The sequence below is a fragment of the Akebia trifoliata genome, chromosome 5, assembly GCF_017979445.1.
Source record: "Akebia trifoliata isolate Shusen 1 chromosome 5, ASM1797944v1, whole genome shotgun sequence".
NCBI classification, from domain to species: domain Eukaryota; kingdom Viridiplantae; phylum Streptophyta; class Magnoliopsida; order Ranunculales; family Lardizabalaceae; genus Akebia; species Akebia trifoliata.
Genome location: NC_141379.1, coordinates 9,776,687 through 9,790,220, shown reverse-complemented (window position 1 = coordinate 9,790,220; position 13,534 = coordinate 9,776,687). Strand labels below are relative to the sequence as shown.

The window sequence follows — 13,534 nt, the reverse complement described above, 5'->3', positions numbered from 1 at the left end:
CACCCTAGTGTTCTTGGATCCAACTAGAGAACATGTGAGAATTCTTCGGGTGTTATTATGTTGTTTTGAAGCAATATCAGGCTTACATGTAAATCTTCAAAAAAGTAGGTTGTTTGGAGTTGGTGAGGTTTCGAACCTTCCAGTCTTAGCAGCCACTTTGGGGTGCCGCAGTGATACGCTTCCCTCTTCGTATTTAGGTCTACCATTAGGAGCTCCGTATTGTAGTAAGAACATTTGGGAGGGGGTCATCGAGAAAATGGAAAAGAAATTGAGTACATGGAAGGCTAAATATCTATCCAAAGGGGGTAAGGTTACGTTGATTAAGAGTATTTTAACGAGTATTCCGATTTACTTCCTATCTATATTTTCATTGCCTAAATCGGTGGAAGCTAAGATTGAAAGACTCATGAAGAATTTTCTATGGAATGATAATAATGGTGGTAGAAAGTATCATTTGGTGAAGTGGAAGACGGTTTGCACTCCAAAGAAAAATGGAGGCTTGGGGATTAGAGGGCTTAGGCTAACTAATAAAGCCCTCCTAGGCAAGTGGCTTTGGAGATTTGGGGAAGAAAGAGAGAACTTGTGGAGGAGAGTGATTCAGGCTAAATATGGAGAGAAAAAATTTGGGTGGTACAGTAATGAGAGTAGAGGCACTTACGGGTGTAGCGTGTGGAGAGGTATTCTGAAAGGTGTTGATAAGTTCGATAGGGAGATCAGATTCAAAGTTGGGTTGGGGGACAAGGTCAGATTTTGGGAGGATATCTGGTGCGGAACTTCATCTCTGTTTACCCAATTCCCTTCCTTGTACGCTTGCTCTTTGAAAAAGAATAACTCGGTAAGGCAGTGTCTGATTCGGGACGGGAACACCGATTCTTGGGATCTGGGATTTAGAAGAAATTTCAATGATTGGGAAGTGATGGAGGTGACATCTCTTCTAGATCTCCTTAATCAAATCCAATTGAGAGAGAACGAGCAGGATAGAAGGGAATGGTTCAAGGCTAAGGATAAGAAGTTCTCTGTTAATTCTTTCTATTCTTACTTGTTAAATGCGGGTGAGGGTTCTTTCTCCCCGTCTGTCATTTGGTCTGCTCTTGTTCTTTCTAAGGTATCATTTTTTATATGGCTAGCTTCTTTGGGTAGAATCCTTACTTTGGATAATTTGATTTGTCGGGGGTGGATTATACCAAAATTTTGCTATCTTTGCTCGAGGGATGGGGAGTCCGTCAATCACATTCTTATTCATTGTTCTTTCTCTCGGGTTAGTTGGATGTTCTTCTTATCTCGATTTCAGGTAGAGTGGGTTGTCCCTTTATCGTTTTTTGACCTCTTAAAGGGATGGAGTTTCAATATCTTCTCTGCTAGAAAGAGGCATCTCTGGGCTATCCTTCCGTCCGCTATTGCTTGGGGTCTTTGGAGAGAACGCAACAACAGGATATTCCTCGGCAAGGAAAGCTCTTCTCGACAAGTGATCTTAGAAATTTTGGGCCTAATTTTCCTTTGGTCGAAGATGAGTAAGGACTTTGAGGGAGTGTGCTTTCAAGATTTTGTATTTAATTGGGGAAGCATTTGTGATTCTTAATTTCCCGTCAGACGTATTTTCTTTTTCTTTTCTTTTTCTTTTCCGTTGTTTGTATCTTTCTTTGTTGTTGGTGGTGGTATGTTGTTTGGGGGCTATCTCAGCCTCCTCTACTCCTTATCTGCATTTATAAAAGTTATATTTATCAAAAAAAAATATGTTCATAATCTCACTACGAATCTTGTGTTTGTTAGTAGTGTTATAAAAAAAATCTAAATTGTTGTATTACTCTTTTTCCCTCATTTTTTTAAGGATTTGGTAACGAAGAGGGTGATTGATAGTGGTCGTGAAGCAAATGGCTTGTACTTTCTTAACATCCCAACGTCTCAGTACATTCCATATGTTTATGCTTCTCAAAGTAGTGGTAAAATAGTCAATACATCTCAAATAATGCGATGGCTTATTCGTTTGGGTCATGTTTATTTTTAGTATTTACAATATTTGTTTCCTTTTGTGTTTCAGTCTATGTCATTGTCAGAGTTACAATGTGAAGTTTGTCAATTGTTAAAGCATTGTCGTTTTTTCTTAAACAATAAGTTTAAATAAAAGAAGTTCCTTTTTATTTTCTCTTATGCATTATGATGTTTGGGGTCCATCCCTTGTTACTTCTTTGTTGGGTTTTCAATATTTTATTATTTTTGTGGATAACTATAGCAGATGTACGTGGGTGTACTTAATGAAAACATAAGATGTCTATTTCATATTCTAGGATTTTCATATGATGGTCCTAACTTAATTTAGAGTAAAAATCAAAATCCTTCGATCAGATAAAAGAGGATAGTATTCCTATGGAGGCTTGAAACAATTTTGTGTTACTCAATGGATAGAACAACAAACCTTATGTGTTTTCACACCCCAATAAAATGGTATTGTCAAAAGAAAAAATTGTCATTTGTTGGAATTAGGAAGAACTTTGTTTATTGGGATGAACGTTCTTAAGCATTTCTGGTCTGTAGCAATTCTTGTTGCATGTTACATCATCAATCGCACTCCCTCTAGTATCTTGAACTTCCAACCACCTCTGTTCCTTTCTCCTGACTGTCCTTTATTTTCTGTGGTTCTACGAGTCTTTGGGTGTATTTGTTTTGCTTATATCTTCTGTCCTGCTTGCACTAAACTTGATCTTAAGGCATTGAAGTGTATGTTTCTTGGTTATTCTAACTCTCAGAAGGGTTATAAATGTTATCATCCACCTATCCGTAGTCGATTTGTCACAATGGACATCACGTTTTTGAAGACTAGTATTACTTTCCTAACTCTGATCAACAATCTCTTCAGGGAGAGTGGTTCATTCCATCTACTAATCATGAGTCTCTTCCAGAGTCATCTTTCTCAGTTTCACTACCTTTGCCAATTATTCCAAAATCTAATGTGGAAGTTGTGCAACCAACCGAGTCAGTGTCTAATCCTTTTGGATGCACCTACACTAGAAAGGGAAAACAAGTCATTGTTGATCCACCATGCCACACCACTGGGGAGCCAAATCCAATTTCTTCAGATTCCAAGTTCTAATTGCTCATCAGAAAGTTAAACATACTTGTACTTTGCATCCTATTTCTCTACCATGATGAGTCTCCATTCCTTTGTAGCTATTATGTCTTTTGTTTCCATCCCATCCAGTGTGAAAGAGGCTCTCTCCAATCCGTAGTGGAAACAAGCTATGGATGAGGAACTGAGAGTTTTAGTAAAAAATGATACTTGATAGTTAGTGTTATTATCACAGGGGAAGAAATCTGTTGGTTGCAAGTGGGTGTTAACAGTGAAGTATAAGTCAAATGGATCAATTGTCAGGTATAAGACTAGGTTGGTTGCCAAGGGCTATACCTAAACTTACAGCATCGACTATCAAGAAACCTTTACCTCGGTAGTCAAAAAAGAATTCTATTCGTGTCCTCTCTGTCACAGCAAACTTCTCGGTGGAGGTTCACCAATTAGATGTGGAGAATGCCTTCTTGTATGGTGATTTGCAGGAAGAAGTCTACATGGATACTACTCCAACAATTCTTTTTTCCAATGTTGATGGGAAAGTGTGTCGTCTAAAGAAGTCCTTATGGTCTCAAACAATCCTCGAGAGCATAGTTTGAACGGTTCCTCTATGTTATGCAAGATGTGGATTACAAACAATGTCAGGCTGATCATACACTATTTATCAAGTATAGTGGACTTCAGACTATAATTCTTATTGTGTATGTTGACGATATTGTCATAACAGGAAATTGTCCTACTGAGATCCAAACTTCAAAGCGTCTTCTTGGAAATCGTTATGAAGTAAAAGATCTTGGACTTCTGAAATATTTTTTCGGTATTGAAGTAGCTCAATCCAAGACAAACATTTTTATCTCACAACGCAAGTATGTGTTAGATCTGTTTCAGGAGGTTGACAAACTTGGGGCCAAACCAGTTGAAAGTGATGGTGAAGCTCTTGAAGATATCAGTCGTTATCAACGTTTGGTTGATAAACTCATTTACCTATCTCTTACGCTACTTGACATTGTCTATGTAGTAAGCAGTGTTAGCCAATTCATGTATGCCCCTCGTACGACACATCTTGATGCTGCCCTACGCATCTTTCGATATTTGAAAAGATGTCCGGGGAAAGGCTTACTCTTCCGTTCACATGGTAACATGCATGTGGAAGGATGGACAGATGCTGATTGGGTGGGTTCTATTGCCTATCGTCGTTCGACTTCTGGGTATTGTACTATGGTAAGTGGTAATTTGGTAACTTGGCGCAGTAAAAAACAGGCTATAATTGCTCGTTCAAGTGCAGAAGTTGAGTTCCGAGCCATGGCTCTTGGCATATGTGAATTACTTTGGTTACAACTTTTTCTTCATGAGCTAGGTTGTTCATCTCCTACACCTTTTTAGTTGTACTGTGATAACAAGGCGGCCATTAACATAACTCATAATCCACTTAAACAGGATCGCACCAAGCATATTGAGGTCGACCGACATTTCATCCAGGAGAAAGTTGCTTCTGGTGACTTCTGCACCATCTTTGTTCCTACAACACAGTTAGCCGATGTCCTCACTAAAGCCTTGGGTCATGCCAATTTTGATAATCTTATGGGCAAGCTGGGCATGTGTGATACCTTTGCACCAGCTTGAGGGAGAATGTTACCAGTAATAGTTCTTTTTGTTTATGTTTATGTCATGTCCTTTTTCGTCTTTTCCTATTTATCATGTAATATATAAATAGGAATGAAGAAAGAATAAACATATTTTTCTATAATTTCTTCTTCTCTAAACCCTAGATCAATGTCTACACCGGTCTCGGTGGAAACTAGAATGTTCCGCTAAAACATTCTGAAATGGCCCAAAAAACTTTGAACCATGCCTAAATCCATACCCTTGAAAATGACAACTTTTTGGACCTTTGTTACCAGCTCACTGCTAAAATGATGATCATAGAGAATTTTCACTTATTTATGACTCCTATTAGTTTATTTTTGTTGGTAAATAAGATTATATTAAAGATGGGAAAGATTCACCAAAATAACAATCAGATGATTTGACAAGTAGTCCCCCAACAGGCACCAAGAATATTTGAGTCTTACGTGAAACAAAATTCTCAAAAGTAGCCATTTATAATCCTTTCTACATCTTCCTCTTTTCCTTAAGAAGAAAAGCTATTCCTCTCTTTCCATATTCCCCAACATACTGTAAAAGAGAGAAGGGGCAAAGCACCTTATCGTGGAGTGGCAGAGCATTTATCCTCTAACTAGGGATGACATATAGAACTGTCTTGAACATGTTGAACAGAAATTCTCCACGTTTCTCTAGCCAATATGCAATGGGGGAGAGGAAATCGAGTTCACTTTTGAGAAGATCGTTGGTGTGGTGAGACATGCTTATGGAGAGGTTCCCTTCTCTTTAAGCAATTTTTCTACGAAGAAAGGGAAAACAATTTCTTGCTTTAGATCGGGAGAGGAAGATTTGATTGATTGGGACCTCAATTTTAGGAGACACTTTAATTGGGAAATGGAGGAGTTGGGGAGCTTATTGGACTGTTTAGAGGGGTTTCATCATAGTCCTCATGTTGAGGACAAGAGGCTTTGGGTGGCATTGAAAGATTGGGCCTTTTCAATTCATTCATTTTATTCGAGGAGGGTTAAATCTGTGCAGATTTTTTCTCCAGCCAAAGCTATTTGGGGCACTAAAGTTCCTACTGAGATCTCTACCTTTATTTGGCTAGCTACCTTGGGGCGTCTTCCTACGATGGATCAAATCATTAAGAGAGGAATGATCACTCCAAATTTTTGTGCCTTGTGCAAAGCCAATGGGAAGTCCTCTAATCATGTCCTTCATTGCAAATTTACTCTACAGATTTGGGATCACTTTTTCTTGTTGTTTGGTATCTATGGTTGCCTCATTGGGGATTCCCTTTTTGCAAGGCAGTCTTGTGGAGCATTACCCCTTCACGATTTATTGGGCCCTTTGGAAGGAAAGAAATAGAAGGATTTTTGAGGGGGTAGAAAAAGATGTAAATAGTGTAGTGCACTCGATGATAGGTTTTTTGTTCTATTGGGGGAAAATCTTTAGGGTATTTAGAGGTGTATTTTTTGAAGATTTTCTTGTAAGATGGGATAGGATTTGTATTTTGGAGGATTAGCCCGATAGGTAAGTTTTTCTTGGTTTTTTTCTCTTTTTCGGGCTGGATATCTCGTCCTCCCCCCCTCCCCCTCTCTCTCTTAGTACATTCTCTTTACTTATCAAAAAAATATGCAATGGGGGAGAAGGTGGTTAAAATTTTCGTCATATCTTTTATATATCACACAATTGAGAATGATTATGTGGGGATGTGAAATTGTCAACGGTCAGAATTTTGTCCGAACAAGAGTCTAAAAAAATGGTATCTTTGGATGGAATGTGAGATCCCCAAACCAAAGCAACAAGAAAGGGCTGAGATGAAGACTGGCTACGAGCTAAATAGGTAGACAAGTGTTCTGACAATACACGACACTTCTATGTCCTCAAGGAGCGAAGCAATCAACCTATTGATATTGCAAGATCCAAAAGATTCTTCTAATGTATCCTTTATGGGTACAATGTAATTCATATGTATAGGAATTACCTCCATCAAATAGAGATTCAAGCTCAACCATGAGTTGCTCCATTCTGCAATTATGTTTGGTCTGGTCCCCTATAGGATTAACCATTCTCTTTTGCGGACAGCTTTCCAGAAGATAGATAGGGAGCCGAGGTATTTCTAGGGTTCAGTGATGATTCCCATCGAGCCTCCGATGATAGAGATGGGCTCTCACTTAGAATTGACGAGATTTGAGATAGAATCAAGCTCCCAATTATTCAAGTTCTTCTAAAGCCCCAATTCTAAGATAATCTCCCTAGCCACCCATAAACCCTTCAATTGTACAACCTTTCTTGTTTGGTAAAGAGTAAAAGGTAGAAGATGCTACTTAAAGACCTCTCCCCACACAATGTATCATCCCCTCCACAACATTGGAACAAAGGTATCTTATGAATTCAAGTATTACCAGTCCACGTGCTACGACAATAAGAGGAACACATGTTGCTTTCCTTGTTGGAAATAACACACTAACAAAATCATTTTTGTAATTATTTTTCATTTGATAGAGGCATATCATTAGAATAAGATTCTTTTGATTTATTAGATTTGTACTATTCTCTTGTATATAGATGATGTGATCATTTATTTCATGCGTGATATTTGGGTACATGCAAGCTTTAAAATCTGGTCTCAAATCCCTGACCGTTTCGACTACTGATACTGTCTAGACCGAGTTATTCAATTTTTCAGGGTCACTAGTCTCAATCGAAATCAGAATTTCTCAGTCGAAACATTCCGAAATAGTATGAAATTTTAAACAATTGGTTTATGACCTGGTTTTCATTGATTTTAAGATGGTCAGGGCATATGAAATATCATAATTTTCTCAGTTTATACCATAGGTTGGCTTAGTGATTGGCTTCAGATTGACATAGGACATTTAGCTTACCCATTTCCTATACCTAAAATGGTCCAGCTAGAGATCAAGTTGGGCGCTTCATTTATATGACTTCTGTAGTGTTAGCTTTTTCTCATTAGATGAGATGGGACTAATTCTTGGACAAATCAGTGATCTGTTTGAATTAAATAAAGTTTCTAACAAAAAAATCCATACCCATTTGTGGGAGAATACCCGCGATTGGGTAAAGACAATTTTTGAGCACATACAATCTGCGTAGGTGTTTTTTCTTGATTATCTTTATGTGACAAAATATTTTTTTTCTATATGATAGATTATTTCATAAAATTGTTTTGCTCAAGAAACATTTTCTCGAATGTTTTACCATCTTGGAACTCCAATGATTTCACATGGCCAATGGTTAGATAGTAGATTAAACGCCAAGGGCCTATATTTAGGATATTGTATAATGAAAGGATTAATAGATCACAAGTTTGTGGAATGGATCACTTGCAATTCTAGAACATACTTATCTTGGTCAATTGGTTGGTTTTGGGAAGCTTAGGATACCTCTGAAAAATCTGTATATGGAATCAGATTGGATAGTATTCTCTCTTTTGTCAAACAAAGGTGGGACCTAGATAGCCAATCCGAAAATTATAAGTGAGCAAGAGTTGCTCACCCTGCCAGGACACCCAACTAAAAATGGGGGATCCATGATTTGACGTGGTCAAATCCCTAGGAGATAGGGATTCATTGGATGGGACGACCAGGCATGTGAGACCCATATTCTTGATTTGATCAAATTCCTAATATTGAGGGATCTAATTAGGGTGGAACGACCAACCCATATTGGAGTTCTTTCAAGACTAAAATTGGTTTCCATTTGGGGAACCAATTATAGTATTATATTTGGTTTGTAAGACAAAATCTGTCAGTCTATAAATACAACCATATAGGAACAACTAATAGTGTGCTGATGCGATAAATATAATTGTCTTTGTCTATCATTAATTTGGGTTTTTGAGACATACCCAACACCATATACAGTGAGGGACAACTGGGTTTGTGCGAGACAAATGTAAACCTTGATCACAATTGAGAAGAGGGAATAGATCGAAAGAGTGATTGACACATTGAGCTTTGGAGGATCAATCTTCATCAAATCAGCAAAGCAATTAATCTGATTGATCACCCAGACTAATCCCAAGTAATTTTGAAACTTCCCTTTAAAATTTATAATTTAATATGGATTAATCTATCTAAACATAATGAAGTATTAAAAGATCTAGCAATATTCATGGTTGTTGGTCAGAGTTACTTTTCCGCAAAATGATGAATTTTTGTCTTCATTCTCTACCCTGTGATAACTACCTTATTTGGAACATGCCACCCTCGTCTATGGTTTGTCAATGTTTTACTCAAATCTCTACAAACATTTCCTTAGAAGGGCTATGCTTATGTTTTTCTGGTTCTCCACTCTAGTCTACCGTTCGCTACTTCTTGTGAGTGCACACCTTAAACCATTCCATGAGACATTTCTTTTCATCTCCTTGGACTATCAATCATCTTAATCTAATTGAAAAACAATTCGGGATTGGAACAATAGGTAAATAATGTACCAACAAGCTGGATATGTTACTTTTAATCAATTCAACTTCTCTCCTTTGGAAAGGAGAGAACTCTTCCAGCATACAACCTTTTATAAAATATATCTTCCACTGTATCTTAAATCACCTTAGAGCTACAACTTGGCCTCAAACTATTTCAAACAATGCTCAGTTGGGCATGTGATGTGCCAAGAAAAAATAGTCATCTGCAAACTAAAAATGTGTAATATGAGAGCGCTTCTTTTAACTTGTGGAACCTTCTACCAGACCATGTCAAAAGTCCTCATCAACCAACTCAACGCATTAGCCACCATGATGAAACAAAAGGGACAAAGGGGCTCTCCTTGCCTTAGTCTTCTTGAATTTTTGAAGCAATGTCGAAGAACCATTTCTCAAAATGGAAAACAATGTTGGGAATGCAGACCCTAATCAATTTCCTCCTCCTAACTCCCACGGTTCTTCTTTGTTGTTTTTTATCGGTACACCTATTTTTTAGTGAGATAAGTAATTCAATGTTGGCAAGAGTTGAGATGAGAGGAAGAGAGTAGTAGAATTGTTTTCAAATGCCATTACTATAGTGTTAAGGTTCATTGATGGTGTTAAGGTTCCCACGAACAGGAGGGTGTAGCAGAGTGTATATGCAAGATGGATCAGCCATGCAAGGGGGAAATTCAGAAGATTTTTTTTTTTTTTTTTTTGAGAAAATATCAAATTAGGGTTGTGTGATTATTTCAACTAAGTGGTCTTCTCATATTACACCATCAAATCCCATATTGAAACACAATAATAAATCACAAAAGCCCTTATTAATATCATCCATACATCCTTCTACAGTAACCACAGGTCCACAACATAATCAACGTTTATATTGTTCAAAATATAAAAATATTACCGTCATGAATCCTAGTTAGGATTCATCTACCTATCAAAAGTCTTCAAATTCAATGTCATCTTCATTATAATACTGCTTCATTAGTAAAATTGTCTTCATCATCTTTATCCATGTCATCTCCTTGCACATGAGCATCATCATTTGGGATTGGATATGGGAAGGCAGGAACTTTATCTAAAATGACATACACCAGGTGACTAAAACAATACCAAAATATCCATGTTCTGTTTTTTCTGATTTAATTGCAAAGTTTGCAATTTAATCACGAATAAATTTTGACTTTTTCGCTGGATTTGGTGACTGATAGGAATCACTGTTGATTTGCTCACTTTTAAATTCTTTTTAAAGAAAAAATGGTAAAAGAAGGGAGATTTTAAGTAATGTTGGAGATGTTTCCCACATATTATCAATTGGTCACAGGCTTCATTTTGTTTATGGATTGCTTCATGATTGGTTGGTGTGCAGGAATGGGCAGCAGAGCACTGTTCTGCACCTTTCCGAGCTCCTGAGTTGTGGGATTGCCCAAGCCATACAGACATTGATGAGAGAACAGACATTTGGTCTCTTGGGTGCACTTTGTATGCAATAATGTAAGGACCATGCATCTTTCTTTTCTCTGTATATTTAATCTCTTTAAAGTATTCCTTCTAGATTTTTTTATGGCACCTTGTGTTATTTATTTATAGCACTAGACTTGCCTGAAATTCTAAAACTTGGTCCTAATATTATGCTTTTGGATGGTTAACATCTCTTAAAAGATAATTCAAAAAATAGCGTCCCATGGGATTTATTTATCAGTCTCTTTACAACACATGAAAGAAGCTGAAACTTTAATTTGTCGATGTTTTCAGTTCAGGAATTTTAGAAGATTCATTCCACTTCTCCCTCTAAGTACTCATGTAGAATTCTGTGTTTTACAGGTACGGTTTATCCCCATTTGAGTATGCACTTGGCGAATCAGGAGGAAGTTTGCAGTTGGCCATCATAAATGCACAGATAAAATGGCCAGCTGGGCCTAATCCCCCGTATCCTGAACATCTTCATCAGTTTGTGACATGGATGCTCCAACCTCAAGCAACAATTCGTCCTCACATCGATGACATCATTATTCATGTTGACAAGTTGATCTCAAAGTTTTCGGCGTGAGCTAGAACGAGAAACAGCGTATAAATTTGATAAGGATAGATGAAGAAGCACAACCTACTATTCAAAACAGATTGGATAATCAATGCAAGTTACCGTGCACCCCTTCTGGCCTTCGCTGTGCACAACAGATCATTTTCGTATTTGATGGTCAAATAGGTAAATTGTGCCTCTGTAGCTTTAAATGTGTGTGCATCAATTCAGTGTTAGTGTATGTCATTACAGATCTCCCAAGAGCATCTATAGATTATTTACCTAACACCACAAGCATTACAGGTAATTTTCCGGTGCCATCTCCTTGAGCTTCACATTGTATTGGTTTTTTGTACTTTGTTTGATTCCAATGGTCGACCCCTTCTTTTAATATTGGATTCCAAGACTCAAATAAGAATTCTATGAGCCTTTATTTACACTAAAAAATAAACTCTCTTTCGATTACAACATTGGCCCTTTACTGATGCAACTTGGCTCGAGTCCTGACAAATTTCTCTACCCTTATCATTTTAAGTTCAATATTCCAAGTCTTGATCGTAATGTTGTATTCATCATTAAAGCCTTATATCAATTATTTGGGGATGTTTTAGTGAATCATGACACATTGGGTCCATAACCATGTCTTCTGCTATTGAAAGTTTGTGCATATTTGCTTTCACCGTCTCCATCCACGTTCTTTTCATGAATGCGTTCATTAATTAATTTTTCCAGTCATTCGTCTCAGCATCATCATATCTTTTCTTGTGAAGTATAATCCAAGCACATGTTTCCTGATCCAACGTTCTAACTTACATAAAAATAGTTGGCTCTTGAGGTTTAAGGATGATGGGTTTTGGTAAGAAACCCAAAAAGAAATTTTGTATAATTTCTGAAATTTCCGCCATGTTTTTTACAAAACTTTTCCAAAATTAACCCCCCATCAAATAATTACCGAATCTGAACTTTGTTATTACTAGTTACAAAATTCTCCAAAACTTTCTTTTTTTTTAAAAAAATCGTTAAATTCTTCAAATAAGTAACTAGCTGAATAAATCAGCAAATTGACAAATTAATCTATAATTTATTGATAAATCACAGAATATGATAACCATTGTATCTTTTACCTTCAAAATTTTATTTTCTTCAACATTTAAATATCAAGAACAAGATAGGGATTTTTTTTCATTCTTTTTCAAAAATGTCCTTGCAAGCAATTTCAGTTCTCCTCGGCACATCAGCAGTAAGTGATGGATTCCTCTTGGGTGGGACCCACACCAAGTATGAAGAGGATCAGGCCAGACCCTTTGTCTTTGTGGAACCAAATTTGTGGTGCACGTAGATCCTAATCCTTTTGCATACGTGGCAGAAGCTTATTGGTTAGAAGAATTCAAAGTTGGCAATTCTGCTACGTCAGGGTGAGTCAGCTCATGTGGGTAGGAGTTGTTTGTTTTCTTCTTACAAAGCTGACCCACTGTAATAAAAGGTATTTAGTTTAAAACCCAATTTCAAGGATTGGATTGGCATCCATCGAGTCTGATTTGACTCGGTTGATCCAATCAAAATCGTACGAGTCAAATCCTCCCAAATCAGCTCTCTAATTTAAAAGTGAGCTTCTATTGTCTCAACAACTGTTGCTAACGCCACCTCAATTTACATATGAGATGGGGTGGTATTGGTAAAAGTTAGGGTGGCAATAGAATCTATTTAAAAATATATGCAAAATATTTCAATGATATAATCACAAAATTCCATTTTGTATAATTAGTCATTAATATTTAAAATCTTAGAATTTGTTAGCACACGCATAAAAGAACTCTAAATTAGATTCAAATTGATCAATTTAGTTGAGTTTTTAAAATAATAAAATCGAGTAAATTGACTTGGTGGCCTTTAAGCACATTCCCAAATCACATGAGATGACTTGGACTCCATTTGAATTGTAAGATCATGATCCATGGTTTTAAAACTCGTTTTAATGTCTTGTCTTGTCCATGAACAAGATTGAGTAATCTTGAATGGGTTTTCTAATAAGTTTGAGTCGTCTCATTAAACAATGAAACAAATAAACAATGGTTTTAAATCTCGTCCAATATATTTGACTTATCTATCTATCTTGTTGGTGGATGATACCGAGCGTATCAGATGAGTCATCTCAATCTCAAATGAGATTTAAAATCATTCCATGATCATAACCTACAAGGTGGTTAACTTCCTTGCCTCTTCTCCTTCTAGTGTGGGTTGTATGGAGATTGATAGTAGATACTTTTCCTAGTACCTTGTTTCTCTTATCTCCCAAGATAAAAGAGGGTTGCTCTTCCTAAGGTTGTAGCTGGTCTGGATCTGCCTTAATCCTGTTGACGTTTCAAAAAAGAAAAAGAAAAAGAGACTTTACATTTGATGGGTTATCCTTAGA

General features: G+C 37.0%; 1 protein-coding gene across 1 annotated transcript in view; it reads left to right on the top strand.

Moving 5' to 3' along the window:
• PK3 (serine/threonine protein kinase 3) overlaps positions 1-11,441 on the top strand; it is a 36,903-nt gene extending 25,462 nt beyond the window's left edge. The window contains exons 6-7 of the mRNA XM_086442751.1: positions 10,471-10,595; positions 10,926-11,441. Coding sequence (XP_086298877.1) covers positions 10,471-10,595; positions 10,926-11,151 — 351 coding nt within the window. The 3' untranslated portion in view covers positions 11,152-11,441. The remainder of the gene's footprint in view (positions 1-10,470; positions 10,596-10,925) is intronic.
• Positions 11,442-13,534: the final 2,093 nt, after the last annotated feature.